Source organism: Lipomyces tetrasporus (genome assembly GCF_029532465.1).
Source record: "Lipomyces tetrasporus strain NRRL Y-64009 chromosome Unknown POJ06scaffold_8, whole genome shotgun sequence".
Taxonomy (NCBI): domain Eukaryota; kingdom Fungi; phylum Ascomycota; class Lipomycetes; order Lipomycetales; family Lipomycetaceae; genus Lipomyces; species Lipomyces tetrasporus.
Genome location: NW_026611603.1, coordinates 474015 through 501313, shown reverse-complemented (window position 1 = coordinate 501313; position 27299 = coordinate 474015). Strand labels below are relative to the sequence as shown.

Here is a 27299-nt window from a genome sequence, read left to right as displayed (position 1 = left end):
GTAACCGGACGTACCTCTGATCCTCGGAAATGCCTTCTGCCGATTTAGTTCAGAGGATGCCTGTCCAGTTGCAGAGACGTTTCATACGGCAGTTGAATTTTCTTTCAGAAGCGTGAATGCCTTGCTGCAATTAGAAAGAACCTCCGAGTCTGTGGCTGTCATCGTTTGTGTTATCTCAGCCAACACAGGGGCTTCCGTCTCGTCGTCCAATTTAACTCGTTTGCCAACACAGGGGCTTCCGTCTCGTTGTCCAATTGAACTCGGTTGGTGTGCTCATCTGCTTGGTCGCTGGCCCGATTTCTTTATCGTGCATGATGTTGATATCACCAACGACACGCGTTGCCGGATCGTCGACTGCCTTTCTCCTGACCACAGCCCCCAGGGGCACTCCTACGGGACATCTCTCATTGTACTGGCTGGATTCGGGCGGCTTTCATGCCATGCCCCGCTACACGTTGAGCTCTTGGAAAGACTCAAACTCCGTGTCGTTCATCTTAAAGCGAACGATATATACAACTGCAAAGAGAGATTATAATTTAGAGGACATAAGATTCCTCTTCGCGAAATTTGGGTTAAATTGAGAGGCCAGGATTGGAACTGGAAAAGTAAGATTTCTACTTTCATCACATAATTGGTATAGTATAATAGTATTTGCCAGAACAGTAATTCAGCCGGCTCTTCTGCCGCAGGGCATCCACCAATATGCGTAAATAAGTGTTATTTTGTCATTAGCGAATCATTAATATCACAGATCACTGAACATTAAACTTGAGTTTCTAAATTGAACTATAGTGCAATCTCTTAATGTAACCGCAATTTCTCGCGGAGGTAAGACTCGAACCTAAGTTGCGCAACTATTTTCGTGCTATTCATTAAGGAGCGTAGAAATTCAGCACTGTCAAACGGAATATCATTATCCTCGATATTGGCAGCTTGCCACGCATCATGCGGATAGAAATCGCTTATTCTAAGGTTAAGCGTGCCAGGGAGATCTTCAGGGGCGAGTGCGAATCCATCTTGAATCAGGTCCTAAAACCAGCCTGTATGTGAGCAGATTTAATCTATACAGAATCAATCGGATGATGTTACTTACAAATTTATAGCGTGAATCTTGTCGCCAGACTTCAATGAAAGCTTTGTTCAGCTCACCAATCCACGTGTGATCCCTGTACTCATGTGGACCGTAGTAGCCTAGTGTGATGTTCGTTTCGACGGTTTCAGCAAGGCTCTGTGCCATTGCTTCCTTCTCTGCAGCTACTCCCGCTATATTCGTATATCGCGTATTAGGATTTCTGAACAGGGGCAATTCTTCAAAGCACACCAATATTACCACATTGACGCCCTTGCCATTGATCCACATATCCTTGTCGTCAAGAAGCTCGTCATAGGTCTCACTTGTCCCAACTTCAATGGCAATCATCAGTTTATCACTACCGGACCTAGTCATATAGATGAATCCTCCGTCTGGCTCTTTCCTGCTCCTGGTGTACTCACCACCGATAGACTGAGTGGTAGATCCACACTCGCTAATATTATCCACTGTATGCGGACTGTGCGTGGAGAGATAGTCCTCAACGTAATTAATGATTTTGCGTTCGATCCAGCGCGCTGCTCGTTCATGGATATTACTGGGGCAAGTCACAACAGTAGCTGTCTGAGTGAGGCTATTGTATCCCAAAGAGGGGTACCTGTAATATCGAATATTGTTAGTTATTTTCTGACAACAGTGGTAACCGAACGTACCTCTGATCCTCGGAAATGCCTTCCACCGATTTTAGTTCAGAGAATGCCTGATCCAGTTGCAGAAACGTTTCATACGGCAGTTGAACATCCAATCGCTGCTCTGGCGTATTTTCTTTCAGAAGCGTGAATGCCTTGTTGTAATTAGAAAGAACCTCCGAGTCTGTAGCTGTCATCGGTTTTGTTATCTCAGCCAACGCAGGGGCTTCCGTCTCGTTGTCCAATTTAACTCGTTTGCTCTGCTCTTCTGCTTGGTCGCTGACCGAATGACTACCGGGGACCGTGTTGTCATCAATTGACTCGTCGACCGCCTTTCTCTTGACTGTTGCCCCCGTGGCATTTCCAACGGGCTTTGTCTCATTCCTTTTGCTGGATTCGGCGTGATCCTTGACAGACGGAGTCGCGATCGGCGCCACGCTTCGTGAGGCTCGGCTGCCGCTAGCTGATTGGGGATCGTAATCTCCGTAAACGGCGTCCATGACGTAGTTATCTTAATATGGAAATGTGTGATGATTGGAGGGCCGAAAATATATCAAGGCGAGGGAAAAGTGCGAGAACAGTTTGGACGCAGAGTAGCTCTGTTTATCTGTTGGACATTTGGATTTTGACCGACAGAGCGTCTCACGTACGATGTCAAAGAGCCAACAATTGTTCCAAGCGTGAGATATGTGCCGCCATTGTCACTGAAACGTCTACCTAACCTTGTGTGAATTTTTTGCTTGATTCTCCAACTATTGTTAATTTGTTCTTGATTTACATTTATGGACGGTTTAAGCCTTTAAGGGAAGCATATAGCATTGACAACAAGTAAGCGTGGTATACGTTGGATGAAGCGCTGTGGCTACCTTGGGCGACTTTGCAAGTGTCTAATCTGCCTAACATAATATTCTGGCGTTTTCGCGTTGATGAATGCTTAGAACTCTACAGAACTGTTGTGCTTGATGCTTTGCGAAGTTTTGCTTGTGCGGCTATATATGTCCGCTTCAGGTGACATTGGCCGAGCAGACTAGAGGTGTATATATATTAAATTAATGAGTTCATACTCACCTCTTTCTACTCGAAAGTATGTCCTAAACCAGCAGCTCACCTTTGTAAGCTATTTTGACCTGTCCCTCGCGCTGGACGACCCTTACTGTTTGCTGCAGTTGTGGTACGCGAGAGCAAGAACACGACGGTGGCATACTATATATAGTTGCACTATAATCAGCAGCTCTTAATAGCTCCACTGCTACATACTCTATGGTGTAGATTATCCGCCTGAATAACAGCGCTCCTTAGTGGATCGCAATGTGCAGTCGCGCATCCGTATCATGGTCAACTGCCTGCATTAACAGTGTCTCCATCCGGCATCCCAAGCAGTAATGCGGACGTACGTGTACTCCTCTCGCAGTTTTCTAGATCGCATAACTATTCCTTCCGAGATCATTCTTGCATTCTATGATTCTAATGAAATACAGCAACGCAAGTAAAGTAAGGCAGAACAGGTGCAAAGCAAGGTGCTAGGGGTGGATACGATTACGGTACCTTCAAAATTTTATACTATTCGTAAAGTTAATCGCAAAACAGAGAACCTAATCGTAAAGTAATCGTATAGTCTACCGCAAAATCGTATAGTAATCGTATAGTAATCATATTCCTATTTAGGTATGGCGTGAGGAAATTTACCCTGACTCTCTTACAAACATAATACGAACAAACCATCTCGATCATTTGCCGCTCGCTTGACAACTTATTACTGAAAATATGGATCCTCCGACGCGACCACTCCGAAAGTTGGGTTAAGACGGCATTCCATGGGTCAGGAACCATGAGAAAGCATACTTTACTTGCAGATCACTTTTCAAGAGCAGCTGAATGGTAATTTTGTGCTATTGATTTCTATTTATTTGTTTGTCCTACGTGTGCATTTCAGAGCAGATAATAAAAGTAACGTGCATGACTAGTTATACGATTTTTTGCGAGTAACCCACGTCAGCGCTCGTATAGTTAATCGTAAAGTTCTACATGGACTCGTATAGTAATCGTATTGGACTTTACGAATACGAATAACGATTAATCGCAAATCGTATCCACCCCTACAAGGTGCAAGCCAGCCAAAGGGATCAATTCAGCCCCAGTTGTGAGATACATAGCAAGTCACAACTAAACAAGTTATACCTTCGTTCTTGAGCAATGTGACTCCGTGGGCAGATATATTATCCTACCAGATTAGAACTGGGTAGCTTTAATTGTCCGCAAGGTGTACCGACATCCAACAAGTGCCGCATTACCGTCTCTAGAGTAACCCGCATCCACCGATTAAAAGCAGTATTCCAAGAAATATTCGAAGATTATTACTACATCCAGGCAACGCCGTTAATAGTTTGCTGAGGCAGAAGTCGTATTTGTATCCATCACGAGTTGTCCACACGTCTCCGGTAAATGTTATAACAATGCCACTCTCAATCGGATTGCAACAACCACCGAATCCAGAGTGAACAGATTCTCGATATAGCGATAAAGTAATTGTACATTGTCGCTTTACGAAACACCTATAATTCAACCAGTTTGAGGAGGTACTCTGTCCGCAATTGCGCGTCGGATGCTAGAGTGGAGACCAACATTTACAGGCCCAGTTCTGGACTGCAAGCGCAGATTCCTCGTCAGCTTGTCTCGTCTTGCACTGAGAAGGTAACTGAGACAAAGATCTCCGATTAGCTTAGACTGGCTGTTGATGAGGACGGCGCCGTAAAAGAAGAAGCGAGAACGATGCCGGAGGTGGACGTGGCGCGATGGTGACACCCATTCCCACCCAACAAATACTTAAAAAACCGCCACTCCATCGCTACATATATCTGTCTTGCCTCGTAGACCGCAAGCTCTCGATAAGCTGCCAGAATTCCTTTATCAGTACGGCCGACATTGGATAGATAGACTGTCGCCACAACAGCAGGTGTAGATGACCTCGACGACGCGGTGTACCTCATGGGCGAAGTAATAGTTGCGACCTAGAGAAAATATCGGCGTTACTTGCTGATCGAGGATATCCTGGCCAGTCATTTCGGCACCATTTTGACACCGAAAGGATCATCTCATGACGGCGAGGGTCTCTGTAACGTTCGTTTCAGCAATAGTTGTTCCTCCGTCGGGGCTGGGAACATAACGTAATTTGAACTATTCCGTACGCTCTCATGACGGTTATACATTGGTCGTGTGTGTACTACTTATAGAGGCACTAATATAACACGCACTTGTCGACACAGAAGTTTGGCCACAGTAGGAATTCTTCCCTAACAGCGTCTCTGTGGCCATTTGACTGGATAATCTTCAATTCAACAAATGGTGACCTCACGAAGACAAAGGATTTCAGGGGCATATTCATGCCTGGTCACATAGTCACGTGCGAGTAACTCATCGATGCGCGGCGCAAAAGCCATCGACAAAACTTCTGCAAAAAAATCCCAGCCAACCATTGCGACGAAATTTTCCGAGACAGTGTGCGACTGTACCTGTATCTGAGTCCCAGCGATTTCATCTAGTCAGGATGCCTGTGAATGGGAGTGTGAAAACGGTACTGAGAGGGGGCGCGACCGCCAAAAAGAATCAGCAGCATGGAAGCGGAAGTCAGGCTAAGCATAAAATGAGGCAAAGTCGGGGCCATAAGAAGGCGAATGGCGGGTCGGTTGTGCAGAGCTTACAGCTACTAATTGAACCTCTACCGATTTGGCACGCAGCGGATTTACTGGATGCGTTACCAGAATATGAAGAAAAAGAGCTGTCGAACGATGATCAGGCGAATTTGTTGAAACATGCGACGTTGCTTCTCGAATCCGAGACGGAAAAATATGTGGCGAGCGCGAGCACGTCGTCATCACAGGGACAGTTCTTTTCGGAAATCATGAATGCTGGTACATTGTCAGACCGAATTTCGGCATTAACCTTGCTCATTCAAGAGTCCCCGCTGCATTCCACCCGGTCTCTGACCGGCTTGTTAGCATTAGCAAAGAAGAAGAATCGTACGGCGGCACTACAGGCAGTCGAAGCGCTCAAGGACTTGTTCTCAAACGGCAACGTGCTACCAGATCGAAAGCTCGTCTGGTTTACCCATCAGAACTCGGCATCACGTTCGCTTCTCAGCGCGGTTGCTTTTCACACAGACAGTAATGTCGATGGCAAGACGGCGAAACTTGCAAGACAATGGATGGTACTCTGGGCATTTGAAGATTGGCTGAAGCAGTTTTACTTCTCATTCGTTCAGCTTCTAGAAACACTAAGCCATGACCCCGTCGTGCATGTTCGGACGAGCATTCTCAGAGATATCATGGATCTTATGCGCGACAAACCCGAACAGGAAGTTAATCTTTTGCGCTTAGGTGTGAACAAACTGGGTGATGCAGATAGACAAACGGCATCCAAGGCTTCGCATCTGATTCTAGCTCTCGAGCAAGCGCATCCGGCCATGAAACGGGTCATCATCAACTCTGTCTCGGAACTCGTGTTTCGACCGAATGCAGATTACCACGCCCAGTATTATTCGATGATAACCCTGAATCAGACTATCGTCACCAACCGAGATAAAGACCTAGCTAATGCCTTGATCGAGATATATTTCACTTTGTTCGAGCGTCTAATGGCCGAATCTAAGTACGCAAAAGAAGAAGCCATGGCGGAGAAAAAGGTCAAGAAGAAAGGTCGCTGGAAAAGCAACAAGAAACCACAACGAGTCTCTGCAAATCTTATACCGCGAGCTGGCCAAAAGCCGAAATCATCGCCGGAGGCTCAAGAGGAAGCAAATATGCGACTGATTTCTGCCATCTTAACTGGTCTCAATCGCGCGTTCCCGTACTCATTACTGGACGACGAGGTGTTCAAATCGCATCTCAGTGTCATCTATCATGTTGCCAGGTCCGGAAACTTCAATACCCGTGTTCAGGCGCTCATGCTTCTGTATCAGATTTCGTCGGTGAATCAGGTGCAGTCGGATCGATTCTACAGAACGTTGTATGAGAGCCTCCTCGATCCGCGGGTGATTACGTCGTCGAAGCAGGCGCTGTACTTGAACTTAGTGTTTAAGGCGCTGAAAAACGATATCAATGCCGAGCGCGTCAAGGCGTTCTCGAAGAGGTTGATGCAGATTGCTGCTGAGACCCAGAATATTGGATTTTGTGCTGGCGTTATCTATCTGTTGAGAGAGGTATGTCAGGGCGCTCCACTTGCGATCACGGCGGTCTAATTGATGTTGTAGGTCGAGAGCACAGCGCCGTATCTCCGAAGTCTGATCACAGATCCACCAGACCATGCCGACTCCGATCACGAAGTTTTCAAAGACGCGCCAGATGAAGACGACGAAACTAAACCGGAGCCATTGACATTGTCCAAATCTGTCTCTGTTCCAAACTACGACGGCAAGACGCACGATCCCACAAATGCCAACGCGTCCGCGACATGTCTCTGGGAGTTGCTCCCTCTTACGCGGCACTACCACCCGACCATCACGCACTTTGCAGCCCACTACCTTGCGCATACTGATCCGGGTTCCAGACCGGATCTTGCACTGCACACGCTCACACATTTTCTCGATCGATTCGTGTACAAGTCACCCAAAACTAAGATTGGCAAGACTGGGGGTGCTGGGAGTATCATGCAGCCGATCACAGGTAGCAGTGCTTATGTTAGCAAGAACGTATTGCTGCTGTCGACCAAAGCTGCGCGACAGGGGGTACCCTCTGCGAATAGCGTCGATTGGACACGGTTGGCAGCGGAGAAGAGTAAGGAGGTGCGAGCGCCTGACGAGCAGTTCTTCGCGAAGTATTTTGTAAGCAAAGGGCTTACCCCGAAGGGCATCAAGAAGGAAGGAAAGGAGAGTGAAGACGAGGGCAGTGATTTCGACCTTGAGGATGATATTGACGAGGGTGGTGAAGAGTTGGATGAGGATGAGGTTTGGGAGGCGATGGTGAAAAGCCGGAAGGATCTTGAGGGAGCAGATGAGAGCGGCGAAAGCGAAGACAACATGGCAGATGCATTTGATTCCGATGGTGAAGCCTCGGATATAGAGATCGCCTCGGATGGAAAAGATGCAGACGATTTTGGAGACTTGAATGACGATGGTGCAGACGAAGATGATGACGAGATGGACGATAAGGCCTTTGCTGCCGCGTTCGCAGACAGCGATGACGACGATGCCGAGGACGTTGCTCTTGACGGTGAGGAAGCTGAGCTTGCCGAGATGTTTGCCGCCGAAAACGCCCAGAACGAAGATGTGTCCGCTCAGCCGTTGAAGAAGTCGAAATCAAAACGGGGAATCGACAGCGGCGATGAGCCCACGGGTAGCAGAAAGGGAGACAGTAAACGTCGTCGCAAACTCAAAGATCTACCGATGTTTGCTTCTGCGGAAGACTACAAGGACTTGCTATCAGCTTCAGATGACGACTGAATCGCAATCATGAACGGCTGCACGCGTGGTTAAGCATTTGCATATAACTGAGGATTTATAAAAGTTACGGTTTCGGATTTGCTTGGTCTATGTGTAATTATAGACAATGCTAATGAAATAATTTTTTCAACTAATTTTTATTGTCGATTCCCTCGGTTACGGTTGTCACCACGTACCTGGATGTTGAGCGAGGGCATGGCCTACACCTCCCTACATTTGAGGTGGCCTACACCCTTAACTCTGACCGTAACTATGGTGCCCGAAGTTCTCAAGCTTGCTGGCACACAACACAAAGCGTAGTCGGTTTTGGAAAACAAATTATGGACACTGAGACCATCCGTGGAAGATTAAACCAAAAGCACCTTTCAATATCAAAGACGATTGAGTGGTGTCCCCCTTTTTTGCCATGCTGGACTTGTTAATCACCAGCGCCTTCCGAGAATATATGCCAATAGCAACCGAGCCCCATATATCTCATCCTTCGTACGCGTTTCTAAGAGCAGCAATATCCAATTTCTTCATCTTCATCATTTCGGCCATGACGCGATCTGCTTTGGCATTGTCGGTGTCATTCAGCATCTCCTTCAGAGCAGTCGGAACCACCTGCCAGGACACACCAAATTTATCAGCCAGCCAACCGCACTGGTGTTTCGCCTCGTCGCCGCCCTCGCCCAACTTCTCCCAGTAGTAGTCTACCTCGTCCTGGTTGGCACAGTCGATCTGAAAGGAAATGGACTCGTTGAACGTAAATTGCGGTCCGCCGTTCAGCGCGACGAAAGGGTGCTCATTGAGCTCGAATTCCACGACGAGCACGCTTCCCGGTTCATGACCGTGGATCTCCTTGCCTACTTCGGTGTATCGCTGTACATGGAGTAATTTCGAGTTCTTAAAGATGGAGATGTAGTGGTTGGCGGCCTCTTCGGCCTGAGTGTCGAACCAGAGACAGGTCGTGATCTTATTCAGGGACATGTTTTTGGTGTTGATGTAATGTTGTTGATAAGTCCCTTTTGGCTAAAGTTTTGACCGATGTCCTTTCTCGGGAAAATGATGCTACTGACCACAAACAGTCTTTTATCTTAGCTAACCTTCAGCTACCATTCGGCACAAAGCCGGTATTTATGTCCTTCTTCGCTTTGTTAGCTTGCGATCCTGTCAGTTCGTTGGGTGGTAATAGTGGGTAATAGTGGAAGAATTACAATGCCCGCAAGTTCAGGGTGAATCAAGTCGCCGTCCGTTGTTGAGTCCGTGATCCCCGTGAGGTTTGGCATCCCATCCTGCCCCAGTTTACCCGGCCACTGCGTCCAACGTAGACAGACATCAATAAAAGTTATGCCATCCGAATCGCCTGATTTTTCTGAGTCCAGTCCAATGATATTTCCAATTCCAATTCGAAATTTTGGTTCAGGGTTAGATGTGGCCTTCATTGATAGTGAAGATATATACTAGTTGCGATCGAGCCTCGTATTTCTATTGACCGTCTAACGAACGGCATCCCCTGAACTTAAGGTGATTGATTGCGGTTTGCTTTGTTAGTGGAATCGGACGAATCGCACACCCTGACTTGGACACATCGTCAACATCATCCGTTTCAAGGGCTCGTTACTTTTAAGTGCATCGAACCGCTGCAACAACCTCACAATCGTATATCCGGCCTCCGTAAGAGCATTCCGCTGTCCCAAGCAAGTTCGGACCGCCGTTAACAGGTATGTACTCCGACTTCCGACATTTGCCGGCATCGGCCACCGCTCAGGTCCAAATTCATCATCATCATTAGCAAACTAACCTTTCCGACGATGCATCGAATAAGCGCAATACACGACCCTGACTCCCTTGAGAAATAAACCGGCGATCTCGCATCCGGCCCACCACCAGTCAGTAATATGGTGTCCCTGACTGCAAATCTATACTTAGAGGCAGCGGAGGATACAAACAAGATTGAAAACCGTCGCCAGTACGACACGCTTTTAGATACCGTTTCAGAGTCTCAAAGTTAACAGGCAGTCCCGACGAATTCAGCGACTCGCCAAATGGGCTAATAATTTCATGCTTCAGTTTGCCAGCACTTGCTGATGATGAGCAACCAAGTACACCGTCCAACCCAATAGCACTGCGGTCGTGTCACACCCTGCCAGTAGAATATAGAGCGATTGGTCTCACAGCGGCTTTGGACCCAGTGTGTAAAGTAGTACTCGATATGGTAATACATATTACCATATAATATCATATGATATTACGGTTTGTGATATGACCATATATGACCATATAGAAGCTTAAAATATACCTGATTCTAAAGTTTATAAGATGAAACAAGTGGAGTGGACTGTTGCTACTCAAGGCATCAATCAAGGAAGCCTCAAGGACAAATCTAGGAATATTAAACTCACGGCATGATCCAGTAAGCCAAATCTGTTAAGCATTTGTTGAATCAGTGTGTTAATAGTCATCATGTAATATTACTTCTAATTTGGAGTTTAAACGTCGATCCTAAGTGTGCCAAATATCCCTTATACAATATCTATCAATGCTTTTGTTAAAAAGATTCTATTGCGTTCAGAAATTAAGCCGTCACATTCACCACCTTGGGCAACGACTTGGCCCATTTTGGCTCAACGACGAGCATCTCGGCTTCGACGACAACAGCAGGATCGTTTCCGTCTTCAGGTACAGTCTCAATGTGACCTTTAACCCACGCCTTGCGACCGTCGACTTTTGTCACGTTCGCGCGCATGACGTATAATCTGTCGGCGTACGCCGGGGAACGGTAGTTGAGGTTGAGGTTCGCGGTGACACCGACTTTAGAAGGCAGCGCGGGGAACGCACAACTGCACAGGCCCTCGTCTAATAACCTGCTGCTTATTAGAGCCGCTTGATCGCGTTAGATTGCGGCGGCAACTTACGTGGCAAGAAGACCGCCATGGACAATTCCCGGATGGCCACACAAATTCTTGCCCAAGTGAACAACAGAGATCAATTCGTGCGTTTCAGCATCGTTCCAGATGATCGGAGGAACAGAGAGTCTTCCTGGACCGGAAAGCACTCCCGCTGTAAGCATCTGCTCCTTGAGATGGTCCGGCGCAGCGGTATGTGGACGGGATTCTGTAAACCGCGGATCTGATCTGAGTGAGTGGACTAGCGGCAATGCCTCGATTGTAGCGTCAATTTCGGGGTCGTAGACTATTTTGTCTTCGGGCACTTCTGTGTCGGCGGCTGCGGACATGATGTAAAGAGCTGCTGCGTAGCCGATACTGAGAGAAACAAATGGAGCGATGCAGTAACGGAAAATACCACGGCCTATCCGGCGGACTGGGGAGATGGACGGAGAGGCAGCGGTTGCGAAAGGACGAGTGCAGGCGATGGCGGAGGATGACCGGCAGAATCTAAGATGTGTGAGGGTAGCGGTGGGACGCGAGGTAATAGACAGATACACGCGAAATGACATCCTGTATATGTATAGGATGAAAATTGGGAACAAACGTGCTATCGTAGTGTATGTGGTCGGAACGCGGGTGTGGCGCTGGAACTGCGAACCAACAAGAATTCATCAGTGTGGCAGCGCGATGGTCAAGCGGATCCTACTCTCGCTCTGAAACTACCAATTACGTCTACCGACGCACGCAATATTAGCTGTCAGTACTAGCCACACATTTCGCATCTTTGCCTTAAAACAGAAATTTGGCCTGTCAGTTGTAAAGAAGTTTAATTAGACTCTGTGTCTAGATTCCGTCGCCCAAGCCTCCGTTCAGTTGAACCTCGGCTCAACACTGATGGGCAAACTCTAGTCAGTCATCCCGCATTACAAGATAAGTTACGCAATTCTTAGGATCTGCTTACAAAATTGTAATATAAACTCCTAAATTAACTTGAAAGCTCTTTACGCATGACACAACGTACAGCTGGGTTTGCGGCTTGTTTCAACAATTTAATCTTGTCTGTTGCTCTAATATGTCTCTCTTCATGCCGAGGTTGAATTATTAATCCTGCCAAGCCCAGCACAAGAGCTGTGCCTCGGTTATATTTATAGTTTTCGGTATCATGCCAGTATTCAAGATCTACAGTATGAGACTTTTCGAGTTTGTGCTCTTCTCGCATTCTTCGTCTGCCATTTAGCTGGCATCCGCTTGTCAATTAAGGTTGACTTCTATATACTTGAGGTTTTGACTTTAATTGGTCGACGATGACCGAATTGCGTCTATAATCATAGCCATTGCAAAAATGTATGTCTAAAGACCAGAGTCTCAAGGAAAAGTCGAGCAGGAATTTTCCGCAAATTGCTCTTGCAGCAAAACAGCAACAGATATTACTCCATCCACGGCACTGGGTTGACCCTTGATTCCCCCTAACCCGCAGTGCTACCAGCTCAAAACGAGCCGCATGGACGTACATGACTACACGGAACTGTTACAGGCTATCCCGCCACCCGTAACCTATAGTATCACAAAAGCCTCACATTGTCCATACTGCCAGACCAAATGTTGTCTGGGAATCCAGTTTGGTGTCAACCATATTTGCTACTTCCTGTTCACCAGCCTCATCACGAAGAAGCTTCTGAAAGCTGGCGCTGTAGCAAGAGTCGTTAACGTGAGCAGCGACGCCTCGAGCCGGTCCGGTTCGACGACGTGGACTTCGACGTATGCCAGAGGCTCCCTAAGGCCGAATGTATTCGATCCAGATGGGTAATCCGTTCAAACTAGGTTCCCCAGCGCCCTCATATTCCCACCGTAAGAGCTCGTCCCTTACACTCCGCTCACTACATGGAACTCCACAAATAGGGTATTTTCCTTCCTCCGAGCCTCAAATGATCTTCATCTTAAAATATATCTTGTAATCGTCATCTAGATTGATAGAAAAGTCAAACCCGTCAAACATCTGATGGGCATGGGATTGCATAGCAGCCCGTTCTGACAAGATTTGATGCTCGAACCTCTATCATTCACTCTGTTTGTAATCCATCGAGATAATCCTTCGGTAACGAATATATCTCCGCCGCTGAGCGGAAGATGTGGGCCGCTTCCCAGCTCGCGCACGCACCTGAGATTGAAACTGCTCGTCTCCAGTGACTGTACCTGACTACACTTGTGTTGTGCGTGGTTCATCTGTAACAGACATCGTGCCTCTTGCCATTTCCGTATCTGCATTATGGAGCTAGCAGAAAGTACATCCGCGAGATTTGATGCGTTGTAGGACAACGCATCTCGATCGCGCGATCTGTCGGAAGTTCTGTGCAGACTTGTTTAGTAACGAACAATTAGTACCTAAAGACTACTTGAAAGCGGCGTGACGTACTAGCAAGGTTTCTGTCGCACAAGAGCGAGTTGCTTAGGGTTCGATGGAATACCGTGGAAAAATAGGAAAAATGTATAGATACACGGGAGGATTGCTATGGAGAACAGAGGAATATATGGAGACGAATCATAGCAGCGGTTAAAGCCTCATTGGGGTAGGGTTTCCAGCTTGCAGCCCTTACCACAAAACTCATTTGTTCTGGCATGGCGCCCCGGGCGGGCTAGTAGCCCTAATGAGTAGCCCTAAAACGATTGGAGTGTGACTGCTAATTCGTGGGCGCCCATTGAGCAACATCACCACTGACCGTCAGACATTGGCTTTAGCTCACAAGTCCAGCTGCATAGTTTACGGCGACTATCAACAACCATCTTGTCAACAGGTCCATAGATATTTACAATGGGTATGAATGCGATGATTTCGAGAAATTTGATTTTTATTTGATATGGAAAGGTTTATTCTAATGCCCTTTGTTCTATTTTGCAGGTCGCGTTATCCGTAATCAGCGAAAAGGTGCGGGCTCGATCTTCACCTCCCACACCCGCCTCCGAAAGGGTGCTGCTAAGTTGAGAACGCTCGACTTTGCCGAGCGCCACGGTTACATTCGCGGAGTTGTGAAGCAGATCATCCATGACCCTGGCCGAGGTGCTCCTCTCGCCAAAGTTGTTTTCCGTGACCCCTACAAGTACCGCCTTAGAGAAGAGACCTTCATCGCCAACGAGGGCATTTACACTGGCCAGTTCATCTACGCCGGCAAGAAAGCCGCTCTCAGTGTCGGCAACGTTCTCCCCCTCGGTTCCGTCCCTGAAGGTACTATTGTCAGTAACGTCGAGGAGAAGGTTGGCGACCGAGGTGCGCTCGCCCGAACCTCCGGCAATTACGCTATTGTTATTGGACACAACCCCGATGAGGGCAAGACCCGCTTGAAACTGCCTTCTGGTGCTAAGAAGATCGTTTCATCCCAGGCTCGCGGTGTTATCGGTGTCGTCGCTGGTGGTGGTCGTGTTGACAAGCCATTGCTCAAGGCTGGCCGTGCTTATCACAAGTACAAGGTCAAGAGAAACTCATGGCCTAAGACTAGAGGTGTCGCTATGAACCCCGTCGACCATCCCCATGGTGGTGGTAATCACCAGCACATCGGTAAGGCCTCTACCATCAGCAGAGGTGCTGTTCCTGGACAGAAGGCCGGTCTCATTGCCGCCAGAAGAACCGGTCTTCTCCGGGGTACCCAGAAGACAAAGGATTAAGAGGTTGTGTAGATATAAAATACATATCATGTGTGGGATTTTACGCTTTCTTCTGGTTACTTTGTTTTGTTGTATTAAAGAAGGAATCAAAAAGGTGTATCTCGATTTGCTATTACTAAAGTAATAATTGTTATTATCGAATCTCGGAATCACATTACTACTCAGTGATCAACTTTTGCACCATTGAATTGCGAGTAGGCTGTAAATTTTTTATTTGCTTGTTGAGAAACGTCAACAAATCTATACTACTAATGCAACAGACAGGAAAACGAAAACATATTAATACCAATTCTATATGCGCCACATTCTATACCATATGTACCAAACTTTTTAACTAAGAAAAATGTCAGGGACGATTTTCTTTATTTCGTCAAATTTGCGGATCTCGTAGTGGCCAGCGAGATTAGGTGGGGTTGCGTCCAACGGGTCAAGATACTGGATAGTGGTCTTCCATCCAAAGTCCTTAGCTCCCTTGACGTTCACTATTTACTGCGTCAGCACTCCCGACTATAATAGGGTGTCACGAACCGAGTGGTGACATACCGAAGCTGTCATCAACGAAGTAGCACTTATCCTTCGAGACGACACCGGCGTCTCTCATTGCTTAAAATGAATTGTTAGTCGTATGCGATGTTTGTAACCCACGGAAAGCACGTACCTCTTTCGAACATTTCTGGCTTTGGCTTGCAAATCAGAATAGGCTCGCTGTAGTCGCAGAACGTCACGCCTGAGAGCGGTAATGTTAGACCTAACATTTGCTACAACGAGAGAACGAACTCACCGGCGAATTGATCTTCCACGTCCAATGCCTTGATTACGCGTCTACCGATCTTTTAGTATGCCTCCTCACAGACATAACAAATGAAGCACACATACGACGCGTGCGTCTTGTAAGCGTTGGTGAACAGCCATAATTTGACCTTCGATCTATCTATGGATCGTAGAAACTTGTGCAACTCGGGATCTATATCAATTAGCTGCAGATCTTTTGGCAGCGTGAGAAGGACGGCGGACCTGGCTTTAGTATATCCGCGATGGGCAAGGCGTCATCAACCTTGCTGTTGTATTCAATGGGATCTAACGAGCCTTGTTAATGACATACTCATTAACATTCGACGGGGCGAGTCTAACCAATTTCATGGTGACGAACTGCAAGAAGAAGACTTAGCACATGTTCTACGCGCATCTACTACGGCAGCACACATACCTAGTCCCTCAATAGCAAGACCATAGTCCTACACAAGTGAAAAACAACAGTTAAGCATAACCGGCCCGGGATCACATTCGACATGTCGGCGAACCTTATAGTACTGCTGATGCAGCATTCGTGCTTCTTCAAAATCCAAATCAAGTTTCTCCATGAAGTAGTCGTCGATGAGTTTGGCCATGATATCGTGAATCTTATAGGACCGAGGATACAGGCCTAAAATATGTCAGAATCAAGGTCCGGCGTGAGAAGCAGGTACCAGCAGTTGTTCGGTGTTCCTCACAGTTGTCAATATCGAAAAAGAAAACGATTTTCTCGTCCTCGGTTGTCGACGCGGTCATTTTATTCTATAGACTGAACAGACGTAATAAAGAGCGAAATATGTAGTAAAGTGAAGAGGAAAAGACACTGCCAGATGATAAGTCCGCGGTCGTGCACTGTTCTGTTTTGCTGGCGACCTCGGTATTTGAGTTTTGTGATTGGAAAGCAAACTCAAATTCTACCGCGTGGGGCTTTCCAGCGAGGGAATTGCTCAGTGACTGGCGCCGACAAGTTATGACGGATGCTCCGTATCTGCAACGCAGACATGCAGACCAAGTTGGTTTCTGCATACTCGGCGACCCCTTTGCATATGTTACAGGAATTCTCCAGTTACTTCCGAGTCAACCTATATTGTCCAGCAATCATCACATTCAATGTCTGCGGAGGCGATATTCTCATCATCAGACTCTAATACTGGAGCTCCATATCCATTTGATCCAGTTGCCGAATGCCAGAAACTTATCGAGCTGCGCAACAAAGTCCTAGCCGGAGCTTTTCCCAAATTCTCTATACCGTCACTGAAAGTTGAAGAAACAGGGCATGTCGCTGTTCCAATAAGTCAGGCTCCTCCTGTATCAAGATACGAGGATGATTACAGAAGCCACGAGGATGGTTTCCGACAGTATGCTCCCCCCGTGCCTCACGATGACTTGTATCAACCCAACGACGATTTGAAGCGTAAGCGAGAGTGGGAGACCGAGGATGATCTATCAAAGAGACGGCCGTCGCCTGAGTACAGAGTACGAGAGCCGAATCCCTATGAGCCTGCGAGACATGTACCTTATTCACCAGCGGACCATCCTCCGCCACCGGTTCCGTCCACAGCTTCACGGTATGATGATTACCGGTATCAGCAACCCCCACCTCCTCAGTCATCGAGCTACGGAAGACCACCTGTGCCATCATACTATGATCAGCCTCGTGGCGGTCAGGCTCATTTGGCTGGAACTGTGCAGATGAATAATGCGGTGCTGCCACCGGGTGTGATAGTCGAAGACGGATACACTCGGGATACGCAACGTGGATATGAACTCTTCATTCCGTCGGCCGCAAAAAAGGGTCGCTACCAGAGTTCGACGTTGACAACTACTACTCCTGTGTATAGTAGTAGTGGGTACAACCCAAGCTACCCTTCACCCCGAGGTCCTCCGCCGACTACCATCTCACAGCCGATAATTTCTCATTGGCCCCCATATGCACCGTCTACGGGGCCATCGTCGTCGCAGGAACAGCGTGCTTAGAAGAGCGTGATGAAAGGTTGTATATTGTTATCTCAACGTTACGATATGAAAGTTTTGATTGTTTGCCATGAAAGAGTAATTGCGATGAAAGTATCGCGTTGATGTACATTATATGTATTATTGGTTATGAATATGATGGGATGGGATGGTATGCTTGCTGTGGTGCACTACGTTTGTTTACCATCACTCTCACTCAGGATACTTCTAGTTGGTGGTAGGAGGACTGTATATTACCTTTTCTTCTGTCATTATTGTGCTAACATTGTTATTTTCTGAATATGTCGTCACAAGGTACTGGTCTGGATCGCCGTTCTGCTAAGTTCTATCGGTGTTCAAGAAAACGAATGGAGCTTCTCTGATACTCGCGACCACATCTGAGCATGTGACATCGCTTACTGATACTGTAAATTCATGTCTCAGAAGGAATACGTTGTAGTCTCGCAGCGTACATATTATATAACACAATATAAATACAAATTTTATCGTACAAAGTAACCGACCCTAAATCTACCTATCATTTGTGACTCTACCGTTACAAAACAAAACCTCATGAACTATATAATAAATGTACAATGGCCGCACGTAAAAACATAAATCCAATATTTAACCAACAATACAATAGCCGTCGCATATTACTGTTCAAACATATTGCTTGGTATATTATGTAGAAGCCATGTGAGCGAATGCCATTTGCCGTCTTGCCGCGCGCGAAGCTGCTCGAGTTCCTGGCAACACTCGTCCGCCGACTTTCCCATCTCAAGGCCGCGTTCAATCGCATCATAAACCGCTCTTTGTCGCTGAAATTTTCTACTCTGAGCCGACCGCGCTCCACCACGCCAAGCTGTGCCGTGCTGGTTCTCGAGCTGGCGAATGGACGGCCCGCCATTTATGCCATTTGCGTATTCTATCCACATGTCCTTCACGCTCCGTACGTTAATTGCCATGACGTACATCAGTCTGCCTGGTTCACTCCTGTTCTGCGGTGGGGCTTGTGGACGGGGTGCGGCCGGTGGTTGCCGTTGAACTATTGTCGCTTGGACAGGTGCAGCTTGGTGGAGCTGCATCGGGTTGCTGGAGGTGGCGTTGCGGTCCGATGGGGTGCTATTGCTGGGAAGTTGCGGTACTGTGGCAGGTCTTTGTAACTGGGGCATTGGAGCGTTCGGAATCAGAGGAACTTGTTGAGCGTGCTGTCTGCGCTGTGGAGATTCGGTCGACCCGGTGGAGGGTACAGTGGTCGGAACGGCGGATATGTCGCGTAGTTGTGAGAATTGGTCTAATACCCGGCGCGAAGCTTCATTTATGACGTCCACGTCGCGCTGAATGTCTACTATACTTCGGCTAACAGGCGCACGGTGTTGTAGGACCTCCATTAGACTCGACTGGTCGACACGCATTTGCTGGCGTATCATCTCCGCCTCCTGGAAAAAATCTCGCCTGATATTCTTCAATTCATCGTTTATCTCACTGATCTGGGTCTGCAAGTCGTCGAACTTCTCGTTCACACTGGCAACAGTCTCGACATACTCCGCTCTTTCGGCACGTACTGTCTCGGTCAGATACTGAATTTCGTTTGCTAGTCTTCCGAGCACATTGTTGTGCATCGTCGCTGTGCTCTGCACATGGTTTTTTATTTCATTTATTGCCGTCTGCAGCTGGTCTTCGGCGTTCGCGGACGACGGCGGGCTGTCGTTGAGGATTCTGTCGTCCCATCTGGGCATCTCGCCCGTCCTTGGCATCTGACAGTTGTTAGTATGAGCATGCGTGTCGCTTAATTGAATAATTCGATAAAACCATAACCTACCTAAATATTGTACAAGTCTGTGTACGTAGCCCAACGGGGAAAGTCGCGAACAATTGTTACTGAGCTGTGACCAAGGCAGCAGATGTATTCGCGTCAATGGGACGATTTGACAGTCTTTATGGCTTATTTTGGGGCCCTGAGTCGAAGTCGCGTTCTGTTGAGGATTAACGGTTCAGAATGGAAGCATCCACCATTGAGGCAGTTAGTAATATAGACAGTAGCATAAAGTAATAGTAATAAAATATTGGCGGAAACAGCGAGCTGGCAAGACGCCAAAAAATACTCCCCCTCCCTATCCGACTTCCCGACGATGAGCTGTAGCAATTGATTAAACCGAACCGCCAACCGGCCAACCTTGACAAACTGAACCAGTCAACGCGCCTTCGAAACCTTGTACTGCAACCCGTGGGTATTGGACATTTTAACATATATTATCCGCAGAGAGCCACGAAAACAATTAATCTAGCACGGGTATCAAAAAAAGCTGCGAAGCTACTGCGTCGGGCCGAATATTTGGCGAATGTGATCCGCATCAGCTCAAACTCAGCAACGCATCGACGCCGAGATCGATTCTCAACTTTCAGAATGATGACATATTTCAAGCTCGTAACGTCGTTCAAGCCAAACTACTGTCCGTCAGAGATATATAAATGGCGCTCAACTCGTACTGGACTCCAAATTGTTCTAATTGAGCAGGAGCGGCCGATCGTCGAAGGATACTTCGCTGTCGCGACGGAGATCGAAGATGACAGCGGATGCCCGCATACATTGGTCGGTCTATTCAGCGTCATGCGAGTATTGTTAATCGCATGGGTGCTAATTGGGTTTATCTAGGAGCACTTGATATTTATGGGATCCAAGAAGCATCCGTATAAGGGGCTGTTGGACACTCTAGGGAATCGCGCGTTTTCGAACACTAACGCGTGGACTGCAACTGACTCGACGGTGTACACTCTTTCGACCGCCGGATGGGAGGGATTCAGGCTATTACTTCCAGTGTATTTGGACCACCTCATTAATCCTACCTTAACGGATAGCGCTTGTTACACAGAGGTGTGTGAGTCGGTTGTGCTCAGTGTGCCTACTAATTGATTTACAGGTCTACCACGTTGATGGCGGGGCAAACGAGAAAGGAGTCGTCTTCTCTGAAATGCAAGGAGTGGAAAATGAAGCAGAAACGATCGCAACTTTCCGCTCCAAGAAACTCATGTACCCGGAGAGAAGCGGGTACTCAAGTGAGACCGGCGGTCTGATGGCCGCGCTTCGAGTTCTAACAGCTGACCGGATCAGAGAATTTTATCACTCTCTGTACCGACCAGATAATTTATGTCTTATTATTGTGGGAACTGTCGATAAAGACGAACTGCTTGAAACAGTTGGCCACTTCGACGAGGAACTGCCAGCGCTTCCCGAGAAGCCCAGTAAGCGGTAAGTGAAGCCTTTGGTGTTACCACATGGTTTCTAATTGTTGTGTAGTCCGTTTGTCGACTCACCACCTACACCTCGCCTTCCGAAAACAGTAGTAGACACGATTGAATTCCCAGACAAAGACGAAAGCTCAGGGCACGTCCTGTTGTCATTCCTGGGTCCTCCAAACCTAGATTTCCTCACCAATACGGCGTTGCATTGCTTGCTCATGTACTTGACAGATAGTGACGTCTCGCTTCTGCGCAAGAAGATGGTCGAGATTGAGAATCCGCTTAGTACTGAGTTGGAAGTTTATACGGACGATTTCATTGAGACAGGTCTAAACATCTGGCTCCATAAGTAAGTGCTTTCCTGTCGCTATATATGCTTGTGAGAGCAGTAATGCTGACAAGCACAGCGTGCCAACTGAACAACTGGCAAGCGCTGAAAGTAACGTTTTCGAAATACTCCGCGATCATATCGCCAAATCAGAATTCGACCTCAAACAAATGCGTGACGTAATCGAGCGCGAAAGACTACAATATGTTCTCCAGGCCGAACGGTATTCGAGTACCCTAGCCAATCTCGCGATCGAGGATTTCTTGTATGGAAAGCTAAACGGCGAGTCGCTGGAGGAAGCCAAACATTTGCTTGAGTTTGACACGATTCTAAAGTATGGAGTTAAGGAGTGGGAATTTCTTATTGAGAAATGGTTACTCAATAATCCACATGTTGCTGTGCTGGCGAAGCCATCTGCTACGCTTGCTAGGAATCTTCGAAAAGCCGCGAACCTTAGATTGCGGAACCGGAAGGAGGAGTTAGGCGAAGAGGGTCTGGAGAGGCTTGCAAAGCGACTGAAGGGTGCACAGGACGAGAACGACACGAAGATTCCAGACGAATTATTGGCAAGCTTTCCAGCTCCGGATCCTGCTAAGGTCAATTTCATTAAGCCAGTTACTGCGAAGGCCGGTCTTGCCATAAGCGATTCAGAGTGAGTTGTCTTCTTATATCACTTATGAGTGGATTCTGACTGAGGTTTGACAGTCCCAAATCTCAAATTCAGGACATTCTTGACAAAGATTTCGCGAAAGAACTACCTCTTTACGTCCACTACGAGCACGTAAAATCTAACTTTGTTAGCGTTAATCTACTGCTCTCTTCGGCAGTCGTTCCACACGATCTCCTTCCATACCTGTTCATCCTCCTCGCTAACTTTTACGCAACGCCAGTTGTTCTAGATGATGGTACAATGCTGGACTACGAGCAAGTTGTTAAGGAGCTGAAGAAGGATACTATTGCAAACAACTATTACATTGGGTTTGATGGCGAATTCGAAGAAATGGTATCCTTTGAGTTGCAAGTTGTCCCAGATAAGTACGGCAAAGCTATTGAATGGTTTAAGCGTCTTATCTGGAACAGCAAGTTCGACGCTCAGAGACTGCAGATTGTGATCGAGAAAGCGATTATGGGATTATCTGAGTCCAAGCGCAGTGGCACCTACATCGTCAGCTCGGCCACAAAGCGACTGCTACTGACGACGCGATCTGCTCGACGATCGCTTGATGAGCTCGAGATGGAAAGTTTGTTAGCCCAGCTAAGTAAAGATGTTAAATTAGATGCTGAGCCATTGATTGCGAAACTGGAGCAAGTGAGAAGTGTATTATTCACGCCGGAAAATATTCGTGTTATCATCTCCGCGGATGTCAAGCAACTGGCAAAACCTGTATCCAGCTGGAACACGTTCTTGGCCGGTGGGTCCACCAGCCATGCTGAAAAATCTCTTGTGCCGGTATCGAGGTCGTATCTCAACCAGAATGAAGAAGGTGCACAATTGGGCGGCAGGGTTTACCTGTTGCCAGTACCATCCACTGAATCGTCGTACGCGACACTACTGACAAACGGTCCCACGGACTTCAAGCATCCCTACATCCCAGCTCTGGCTGTTGCTGCGGCATACCTCGAGGCAGTGGAGGGCCCGTTCTGGCGCGGAATTAGAGGTAACGGTCTTGCCTACGGTGCAGGTGTGATAAGATTCATCGAAGGAGGATATAGTGGATTTAGGGTCTATCGTGCGGCCGACGCTCCAATCGCAATCCAAAAAGCAAAGGAAATTGTGGAATCTTACGCATCCGGTGTGGCAGATTTTGAGCCGCTCCTCATCGACGGCGCGATCAGCGTCATCGTCTCGGCCATCGCGGAGGCGGATAATAATTACTACGCAGCCGCGTCCCGTAAGTTCCTGCAAGAAGTGTTGAAAGGGCTTGGCGAGAACGCGAATGAGAAGTTTCTGGCTAGTGTACGGATGGTCACCGCCGATGATATGAGGCATGCGCTTAAAGACTTTTTGCTCCCCATTTTTGACGTTAAGAGGGGCCACGTGTTTATTGCGTGTAATCCAGTGAAAGTTGCCGGCATGAAGGATGCGTTTGAGAGGGACGGGTATGAGGTCATTGTTGATCCGTTTGATGCGTTGAAGAAAAGGGTCGAGGATGGTGAGGAGGATGGAACTGAAGAGGGATTAGATGATGGTAGCGAGTTCGATGACGAGAGTGACGATGATAGCGATGATAACGTCGAGGACGAAGATGATGAGGATGAAGATGAAGATGAGGATTTGGCGCCATAGAGTGGTACGTCATTGTGCATTTTGTGGCCACTCAATAATGTATACCTCTTATGTATGCTTGTATTACAATTCAATTGCTGGGGCCAAATGGTTCTCTAAATGACAGCGACTACATCGAACTAGGCCGACGGTTATTTTTTATTTCCCTGAACTTAGGCAGTCCTACCCAAGACGTGGTAGTCAATTGTCTTAAAGCACGTAGCACCTGATGACGTGCAAATGCTCGCCTAACTGTGCAGCGGATACTCAATTCGACTCTGCATGTGCAGCGATAAATTGGGTTGCGACAATGGAGAAATCGCTTCAGTATTACTCTCGCAACTCTCTGTCAGCTACGACACAAACTAAATGGACGGCACTAGTTGCAGGCAATTGTACTGACCCAGTCGTATGGTTTGTTCATCGGCGGCGATGTTTCAATTTTTGTCGAATTTTTGGTCTATCTATTGGCTAATCACTGTCACCGCACCAGGACCGTGGTCAAATGCACAAATAATATCCGTTTGTAACAAAATAGGTGAGCAAAACAGCAAAGAGAGAACAATTTCGACACATAACATCGCCAGTCCGATACGAGCAACCAATCATTTCCAGAGATTTTCCGCGATGGTTCGCTTCTACACAACGATGCTGCTAACGTACATCACTCCTCAACAGTGAAAGGCTCCCATCCCAATTCCTCGTACGTCCAGCCCATGACGATATCATGGCCCGTGGGAGTACCGCCGTTGATCTGGGCTAGTCGTCTATGCATTCCAGGTGGCGAGTAGAAGTCGTTCAAGAACGCAATATCCTCCGGCGCAAGTTCTGGATAGGTAATGTTCTGCATAATGCGCTCGCGATTGGTACTCTTGGGGATGACGACAAGATCTCGGCTAACTTCCCACGCCAATACAACTTGAGCAGCTGTAACGTTGTACTTCTCGGCCAGTTCTAGAACGTGTGGGTTCTTTAGTATTGCGGGAACGTACTGACCGAGAGGCGAGTAGCACGTAGTAACAATTCCCTTCTCGTTCATGTATTTGACAAGATCATGCTGCGGTAACATCGGGTGAACCTCGACTTGATTGGTAGCCGGAACAATTGTGGCGACCTTTAGCAATTCGTCCAATGTCTTTTCCGAAAAGTTGGAAACGCCTAAGCTGCGGACCAGATCAGGATATTTCGTCTTGAGTGCTTCCATCGACAACCACGTCTCCGGTGGTGTGGGCGTCTTGGTATGTTTGCCGTCGAGCGTAAGTGCCTGCGGCCAGTGCATCAAATATAAATCGATGTATTCGCAATTGAGTCTCTTCATAGATTCGAGGAAAGCCTCTTCAACATGGGCGTGGTGCGTAGAATGCAGTTTAGTGACAAGAAAGATCTCCGATCTAGGCACCCCAGACATCCGAATGGCGTCGCCGACAATCTCCTCGACGCCGTAGACGGCAGCTGTGTCAATATGTCTATAACCCTTTTGAAGAGCGTAGATAATTGTGTCGCGCATTTCCGTGGTGGCTGTGGAGCCAACCTGTCCCTGCCAGGTGCCGAGTCCCACGGCGGGCATGTAAAACCCGCTGTTGAGAAGGTACTTCTTGACGCAGACGCTCATAGTAATCGGGCGATAACAATTGAGACGGATTATGACTGTAGCGAGGAGAACGGATCATGGTGGATGGCGGTATTTGAAGGTAGACAACCAGATCAGTGAGACGTTATCGCCGAATTTCCGAGAAAAATTACGTCCGGGGAGATCCCGTCAATAGCCACCTACGCGCTCGCACCGCCGCAATCTAGTTGACCAGCCCATAGCCTCCCAATTCATGCGCCACATCTGCCTCAAGCCCTTAATTTGGAGAAGATAAGCGCTCAAATTGACTGATATTCAGAATTAATCATCTGAACTTGAATCACCAATAAATCGCACACAACATGATTCGTCTGGTGTGGTGTCGACGTAAGAACACACATTACGTCACCAGTGCTGGGGGCGGCGTTTTTACTTAATCCAGTAATGAATGCGCATTGGCCGGGGGGATACAATCGAATGATTGCAAAGCCAACATAGGATTAGTGGATCTAGAAGTTGTCGCTGATTCGTCCATTCTGTTTTAACTTCCGCAACAGTTCTGCTTGCTTGACTGATTTGAAATATTGCTGGTTATGCCAACTGTCGTTTCGTTTATTGTTGGGGAGTTATCGATCTAAGAGGATAATGACTACAGCTACTGGTGCTTCGCTGCTCACTCAGACAAATCGCCCAGACTAAGCGGAGGTGGTAACTGTCGGCCCATCAATGCCGCAGTCGGTGGCTAAATTCAACTGACTAGTGCAAAATGCATATCGTCTCAATAACGCGGTTCCCCGGACTGTAGCAGTGAATTGCGGGCTATGTCCTAATGTCGGCGCAAGTAGCTTGTCAGATTAGATGTCCGGGCAGCTTGACGAATGATTCTCGATCGGCAATTTTATATGTGGAGCTGATTTGAACTTATCGCTGCGAACGTGCCGGGCTATAACAACAGATCCGAGGCGGTCCAATAAGTGTCGCAAGACATAAGTTTATCTATAGATAAACTTTCTTAATGAGAATGACGGTCGCAATCAGCTGTATGGCGAGCAGAGACATTTTGAAATAACACTGGACCCTCCCTAACTTCGAAAATAATTGCATGGATCTTGTTTGACATCCTAGAATGCAAGAACTAATGTGCCATCAGGCGATTGACTTCTAATAGTAGTAAAATTCTTCTGTTCTATCGAATTCAATCTTTCGTACCTATGTTTGGCACACAGTTTCCAACAAGGACGACGACCTGGTCATCGGAGGGGAGAGGTCTACAATATTCCCGTCAATGCATGATTGATCTGACAGAACTTTAAATCGAATTAAGACTCGTACATATACATGTTCCAGTGCCTTGCCTGAAACTAAATGCGACAGAACTTTTATAACACCGTCTACTGCCGAAAAATCTGTGCACCTAACATCAGGTCTGACCTCAATTTAATCAAAATTAATCATGATGACTGGCTCTGAATATACTCGGCCAAGTCATCGATGGTGATTACTGGAATGTCATGCTTCTTTCCAAATACAAGACAATCGTCCCGCCGGGCCATTAAACCATCATTATCTTTCACTATCTCGCAGATAACTCCTACAGGTGCTAATCCAGTCAATTTGCATAGATCTAAGACGACAGGGTTAGCTTAGCTACGCATCTGCGCATTCCCTCTTCGGCAACACTTACCCACTGCAGCCTCGGTGTGTCCTCGTCTCTTTAGCACGCCTCCATCGACAGCTCGTAGTGGCACAACATGACCTGGCTTCATGAAGTCTTTAGCACTAACACTGGAATCAGCAAGTTTTCTGCAAGTCAATCCTCGGTCATGTGCTGAAATCCCAGTTGTAGTGCCTTCCCGAAAATCCACAGTAATCGTGTAAGCTGTACCGTGCCGGTCATTGTTCTTCGTAACCATTAGCGGGAGCTCCAGCTCATTTGCCCGTGCGTTGGTTAATGGAGCGCAGACATAGCCGCTGGAATAGCGAACGAGAAATGCCATTTTCTCCGTGGTGGCGTGCTCGGCTGCGATTATCAGATCGCCCTCGTTCTCTCTGGATTCGTCATCAAGCACTATTAAAAATTGACCGTTCTCTACATTCATCAGTTCTGTCGAAAATGTTCAATCCTCGGCTCTCAAACTTACTGAAAGCGGCCAGGGCGTCTGGTATTGGGGAGAACATTCGGTAAAAGTACGTGGCAGTGACGAGAGCAAAATAGCTCGTGAGGTGAAATTGACGGTTGTTAAAGACTGCTTGAGGATATATGTACTATGGGTTCGGAAGGTCGGAGCATCAATGCTGCTTAGTGACGATACGGTAATAACCCGGTAAAATCCGGGGACAGATTTTCTGAGAAGAAATCAGCCTCGAGATGTCAGCGCCAGTTTAACGAAGATTGCTAAAGTTGTGGATGAAAGTTTGATCCCTGCGAGTGCCATAACAGTTTAAGCTCTGCACTATGACGTTTCCGT

At 47.4% G+C, this 27299-nt stretch overlaps 14 protein-coding genes across 14 annotated transcripts; 5 read left to right on the top strand and 9 right to left on the bottom strand.

The window, feature by feature from the left end:
• Positions 1-801: 801 nt before the first annotated feature.
• On the bottom strand, positions 802-2434 carry POJ06DRAFT_277105 (uncharacterized protein; the record flags this gene model as incomplete). The annotated part of the gene is made up of 3 exons (XM_056189702.1): positions 1744-2434; positions 1094-1688; positions 802-1029 (listed from the first exon to the last, which is right to left on the bottom strand). Exons 1-3 carry the CDS (start codon positions 2217-2219, stop codon positions 802-804), a joined length of 1299 nt encoding a protein of 432 aa, XP_056042130.1. The 5' UTR covers positions 2220-2434.
• Positions 2435-5181: 2747 nt separating this feature from the next.
• POJ06DRAFT_139036 (CBF/Mak21 family-domain-containing protein) lies at positions 5182-8266 on the top strand. Its single transcript, XM_056184500.1, has 2 exons — positions 5182-6913; positions 6965-8266. Exons 1-2 carry the CDS (start codon positions 5264-5266, stop codon positions 8150-8152), a joined length of 2838 nt encoding a protein of 945 aa, XP_056042129.1. The 5' UTR covers positions 5182-5263; the 3' UTR covers positions 8153-8266.
• On the bottom strand, positions 8265-9379 carry POJ06DRAFT_257679 (3-demethylubiquinone-9 3-methyltransferase-domain-containing protein). The gene has a single exon (XM_056188182.1). The coding sequence runs from the start codon at positions 9119-9121 to the stop codon at positions 8627-8629; it is 495 nt and encodes a 164-aa protein (XP_056042128.1). The 5' UTR covers positions 9122-9379; the 3' UTR covers positions 8265-8626.
• A 260-nt stretch (positions 9380-9639) lies between these two features.
• On the bottom strand, positions 9640-10040 carry POJ06DRAFT_139012 (uncharacterized protein). The gene has a single exon (XM_056184499.1). The coding sequence runs from the start codon at positions 9886-9888 to the stop codon at positions 9682-9684; it is 207 nt and encodes a 68-aa protein (XP_056042127.1). The 5' UTR covers positions 9889-10040; the 3' UTR covers positions 9640-9681.
• A 525-nt stretch (positions 10041-10565) lies between these two features.
• On the bottom strand, positions 10566-11875 carry POJ06DRAFT_257674 (HotDog domain-containing protein). The gene is made up of 2 exons (XM_056188181.1): positions 11050-11875; positions 10566-10998 (listed from the first exon to the last, which is right to left on the bottom strand). The coding sequence occupies exons 1-2, from the start codon at positions 11589-11591 to the stop codon at positions 10710-10712; spliced, it is 831 nt and encodes a 276-aa protein (XP_056042126.1). The 5' UTR covers positions 11592-11875; the 3' UTR covers positions 10566-10709.
• A 476-nt stretch (positions 11876-12351) lies between these two features.
• Positions 12352-13041, top strand: POJ06DRAFT_257673 (uncharacterized protein). The gene has a single exon (XM_056188180.1). It carries the CDS (start codon positions 12524-12526, stop codon positions 12827-12829), a length of 306 nt encoding a protein of 101 aa, XP_056042125.1. The 5' UTR covers positions 12352-12523; the 3' UTR covers positions 12830-13041.
• POJ06DRAFT_139004 (uncharacterized protein) lies at positions 12907-13519 on the bottom strand. The gene is made up of 2 exons (XM_056184498.1): positions 13436-13519; positions 12907-13369 (listed from the first exon to the last, which is right to left on the bottom strand). The coding sequence occupies exon 2, from the start codon at positions 13285-13287 to the stop codon at positions 12985-12987; it is 303 nt and encodes a 100-aa protein (XP_056042124.1). The 5' UTR covers positions 13288-13369; positions 13436-13519; the 3' UTR covers positions 12907-12984.
• A 126-nt stretch (positions 13520-13645) lies between these two features.
• POJ06DRAFT_225540 (translation protein SH3-like domain-containing protein) lies at positions 13646-14866 on the top strand. Its single transcript, XM_056185711.1, has 2 exons — positions 13646-13835; positions 13919-14866. The coding sequence occupies exons 1-2, from the start codon at positions 13832-13834 to the stop codon at positions 14677-14679; spliced, it is 765 nt and encodes a 254-aa protein (XP_056042123.1). The 5' UTR covers positions 13646-13831; the 3' UTR covers positions 14680-14866.
• Positions 14867-16340, bottom strand: POJ06DRAFT_257663 (Haloacid dehalogenase-like hydrolase-domain-containing protein). The gene is made up of 10 exons (XM_056188179.1): positions 16170-16340; positions 15981-16102; positions 15887-15914; positions 15811-15828; positions 15694-15756; positions 15556-15643; positions 15461-15501; positions 15338-15406; positions 15223-15282; positions 14867-15161 (listed from the first exon to the last, which is right to left on the bottom strand). The coding sequence occupies exons 1-10, from the start codon at positions 16225-16227 to the stop codon at positions 15010-15012; spliced, it is 699 nt and encodes a 232-aa protein (XP_056042122.1). The 5' UTR covers positions 16228-16340; the 3' UTR covers positions 14867-15009.
• Positions 16341-16536: 196 nt separating this feature from the next.
• On the top strand, positions 16537-17871 carry POJ06DRAFT_257662 (uncharacterized protein). The gene has a single exon (XM_056188178.1). The coding sequence runs from the start codon at positions 16582-16584 to the stop codon at positions 17446-17448; it is 867 nt and encodes a 288-aa protein (XP_056042121.1). The 5' UTR covers positions 16537-16581; the 3' UTR covers positions 17449-17871.
• On the bottom strand, positions 17765-19331 carry POJ06DRAFT_138932 (transcriptional activator of glycolytic enzymes-domain-containing protein). Its single transcript, XM_056184497.1, has 2 exons — positions 19250-19331; positions 17765-19184 (listed from the first exon to the last, which is right to left on the bottom strand). Exon 2 carries the CDS (start codon positions 19182-19184, stop codon positions 18081-18083), a length of 1104 nt encoding a protein of 367 aa, XP_056042120.1. The 5' UTR covers positions 19250-19331; the 3' UTR covers positions 17765-18080.
• Positions 19332-19834: 503 nt separating this feature from the next.
• Positions 19835-23282, top strand: POJ06DRAFT_200278 (Metalloenzyme, LuxS/M16 peptidase-like protein; the record flags this gene model as incomplete). The annotated part of the gene is made up of 6 exons (XM_056185184.1): positions 19835-20020; positions 20084-20302; positions 20349-20677; positions 20726-21016; positions 21075-21647; positions 21701-23282. The coding sequence occupies 6 exons, from the start codon at positions 19835-19837 to the stop codon at positions 23280-23282; spliced, it is 3180 nt and encodes a 1059-aa protein (XP_056042119.1).
• A 161-nt stretch (positions 23283-23443) lies between these two features.
• Positions 23444-24971, bottom strand: POJ06DRAFT_257660 (NADP-dependent oxidoreductase domain-containing protein). The gene has a single exon (XM_056188177.1). The coding sequence runs from the start codon at positions 24871-24873 to the stop codon at positions 23926-23928; it is 948 nt and encodes a 315-aa protein (XP_056042118.1). The 5' UTR covers positions 24874-24971; the 3' UTR covers positions 23444-23925.
• Positions 24972-26282: 1311 nt separating this feature from the next.
• Positions 26283-27009, bottom strand: POJ06DRAFT_269758 (3,4-dihydroxy-2-butanone 4-phosphate synthase; the record flags this gene model as incomplete). The annotated part of the gene is made up of 3 exons (XM_056189391.1): positions 26283-26455; positions 26516-26920; positions 26973-27009. The coding sequence occupies 3 exons, from the start codon at positions 27007-27009 to the stop codon at positions 26283-26285; spliced, it is 615 nt and encodes a 204-aa protein (XP_056042117.1).
• Positions 27010-27299: the final 290 nt, after the last annotated feature.

What these genes read in the sequence shown, in the direction of transcription:
- POJ06DRAFT_139036 (XM_056184500.1), top strand. Translation starts at nt 5,264, where the DNA reads ATGCCTGTGAATGGGAGTGTGAAAACGGTACTGAGAGGGGGCGCGACC. An exon ending in TTATCTATCTGTTGAGAGAG is followed by an intron (nt 6,914 to 6,964) that starts GTATGTCAGGGC and finishes TTGATGTTGTAG; the next exon opens with GTCGAGAGCACAGCGCCGTA.
- POJ06DRAFT_257679 (XM_056188182.1), bottom strand. Translation starts at nt 9,121, where the DNA reads ATGTCCCTGAATAAGATCACGACCTGTCTCTGGTTCGACACTCAGGCC.
- POJ06DRAFT_139012 (XM_056184499.1), bottom strand. Translation starts at nt 9,888, where the DNA reads ATGCCGGCAAATGTCGGAAGTCGGAGTACATACCTGTTAACGGCGGTC.
- POJ06DRAFT_257674 (XM_056188181.1), bottom strand. Translation starts at nt 11,591, where the DNA reads ATGTCATTTCGCGTGTATCTGTCTATTACCTCGCGTCCCACCGCTACC. An exon ending in CATGGCGGTCTTCTTGCCAC is followed by an intron (nt 10,999 to 11,049) that starts GTAAGTTGCCGC and finishes AATAAGCAGCAG; the next exon opens with GTTATTAGACGAGGGCCTGT.
- POJ06DRAFT_257673 (XM_056188180.1), top strand. Translation starts at nt 12,524, where the DNA reads ATGGACGTACATGACTACACGGAACTGTTACAGGCTATCCCGCCACCC.
- POJ06DRAFT_139004 (XM_056184498.1), bottom strand. Translation starts at nt 13,287, where the DNA reads ATGCAGATACGGAAATGGCAAGAGGCACGATGTCTGTTACAGATGAAC.
- POJ06DRAFT_257663 (XM_056188179.1), bottom strand. Translation starts at nt 16,227, where the DNA reads ATGACCGCGTCGACAACCGAGGACGAGAAAATCGTTTTCTTTTTCGAT. An exon ending in CGCGGATATACTAAAGCCAG is followed by an intron (nt 15,644 to 15,693) that starts GTCCGCCGTCCT and finishes TAATTGATATAG; the next exon opens with ATCCCGAGTTGCACAAGTTT. An exon ending in GCCAGAAATGTTCGAAAGAG is followed by an intron (nt 15,283 to 15,337) that starts GTACGTGCTTTC and finishes ATTCATTTTAAG; the next exon opens with CAATGAGAGACGCCGGTGTC.
- POJ06DRAFT_257662 (XM_056188178.1), top strand. Translation starts at nt 16,582, where the DNA reads ATGTCTGCGGAGGCGATATTCTCATCATCAGACTCTAATACTGGAGCT.
- POJ06DRAFT_138932 (XM_056184497.1), bottom strand. Translation starts at nt 19,184, where the DNA reads ATGCCAAGGACGGGCGAGATGCCCAGATGGGACGACAGAATCCTCAAC.
- POJ06DRAFT_257660 (XM_056188177.1), bottom strand. Translation starts at nt 24,873, where the DNA reads ATGAGCGTCTGCGTCAAGAAGTACCTTCTCAACAGCGGGTTTTACATG.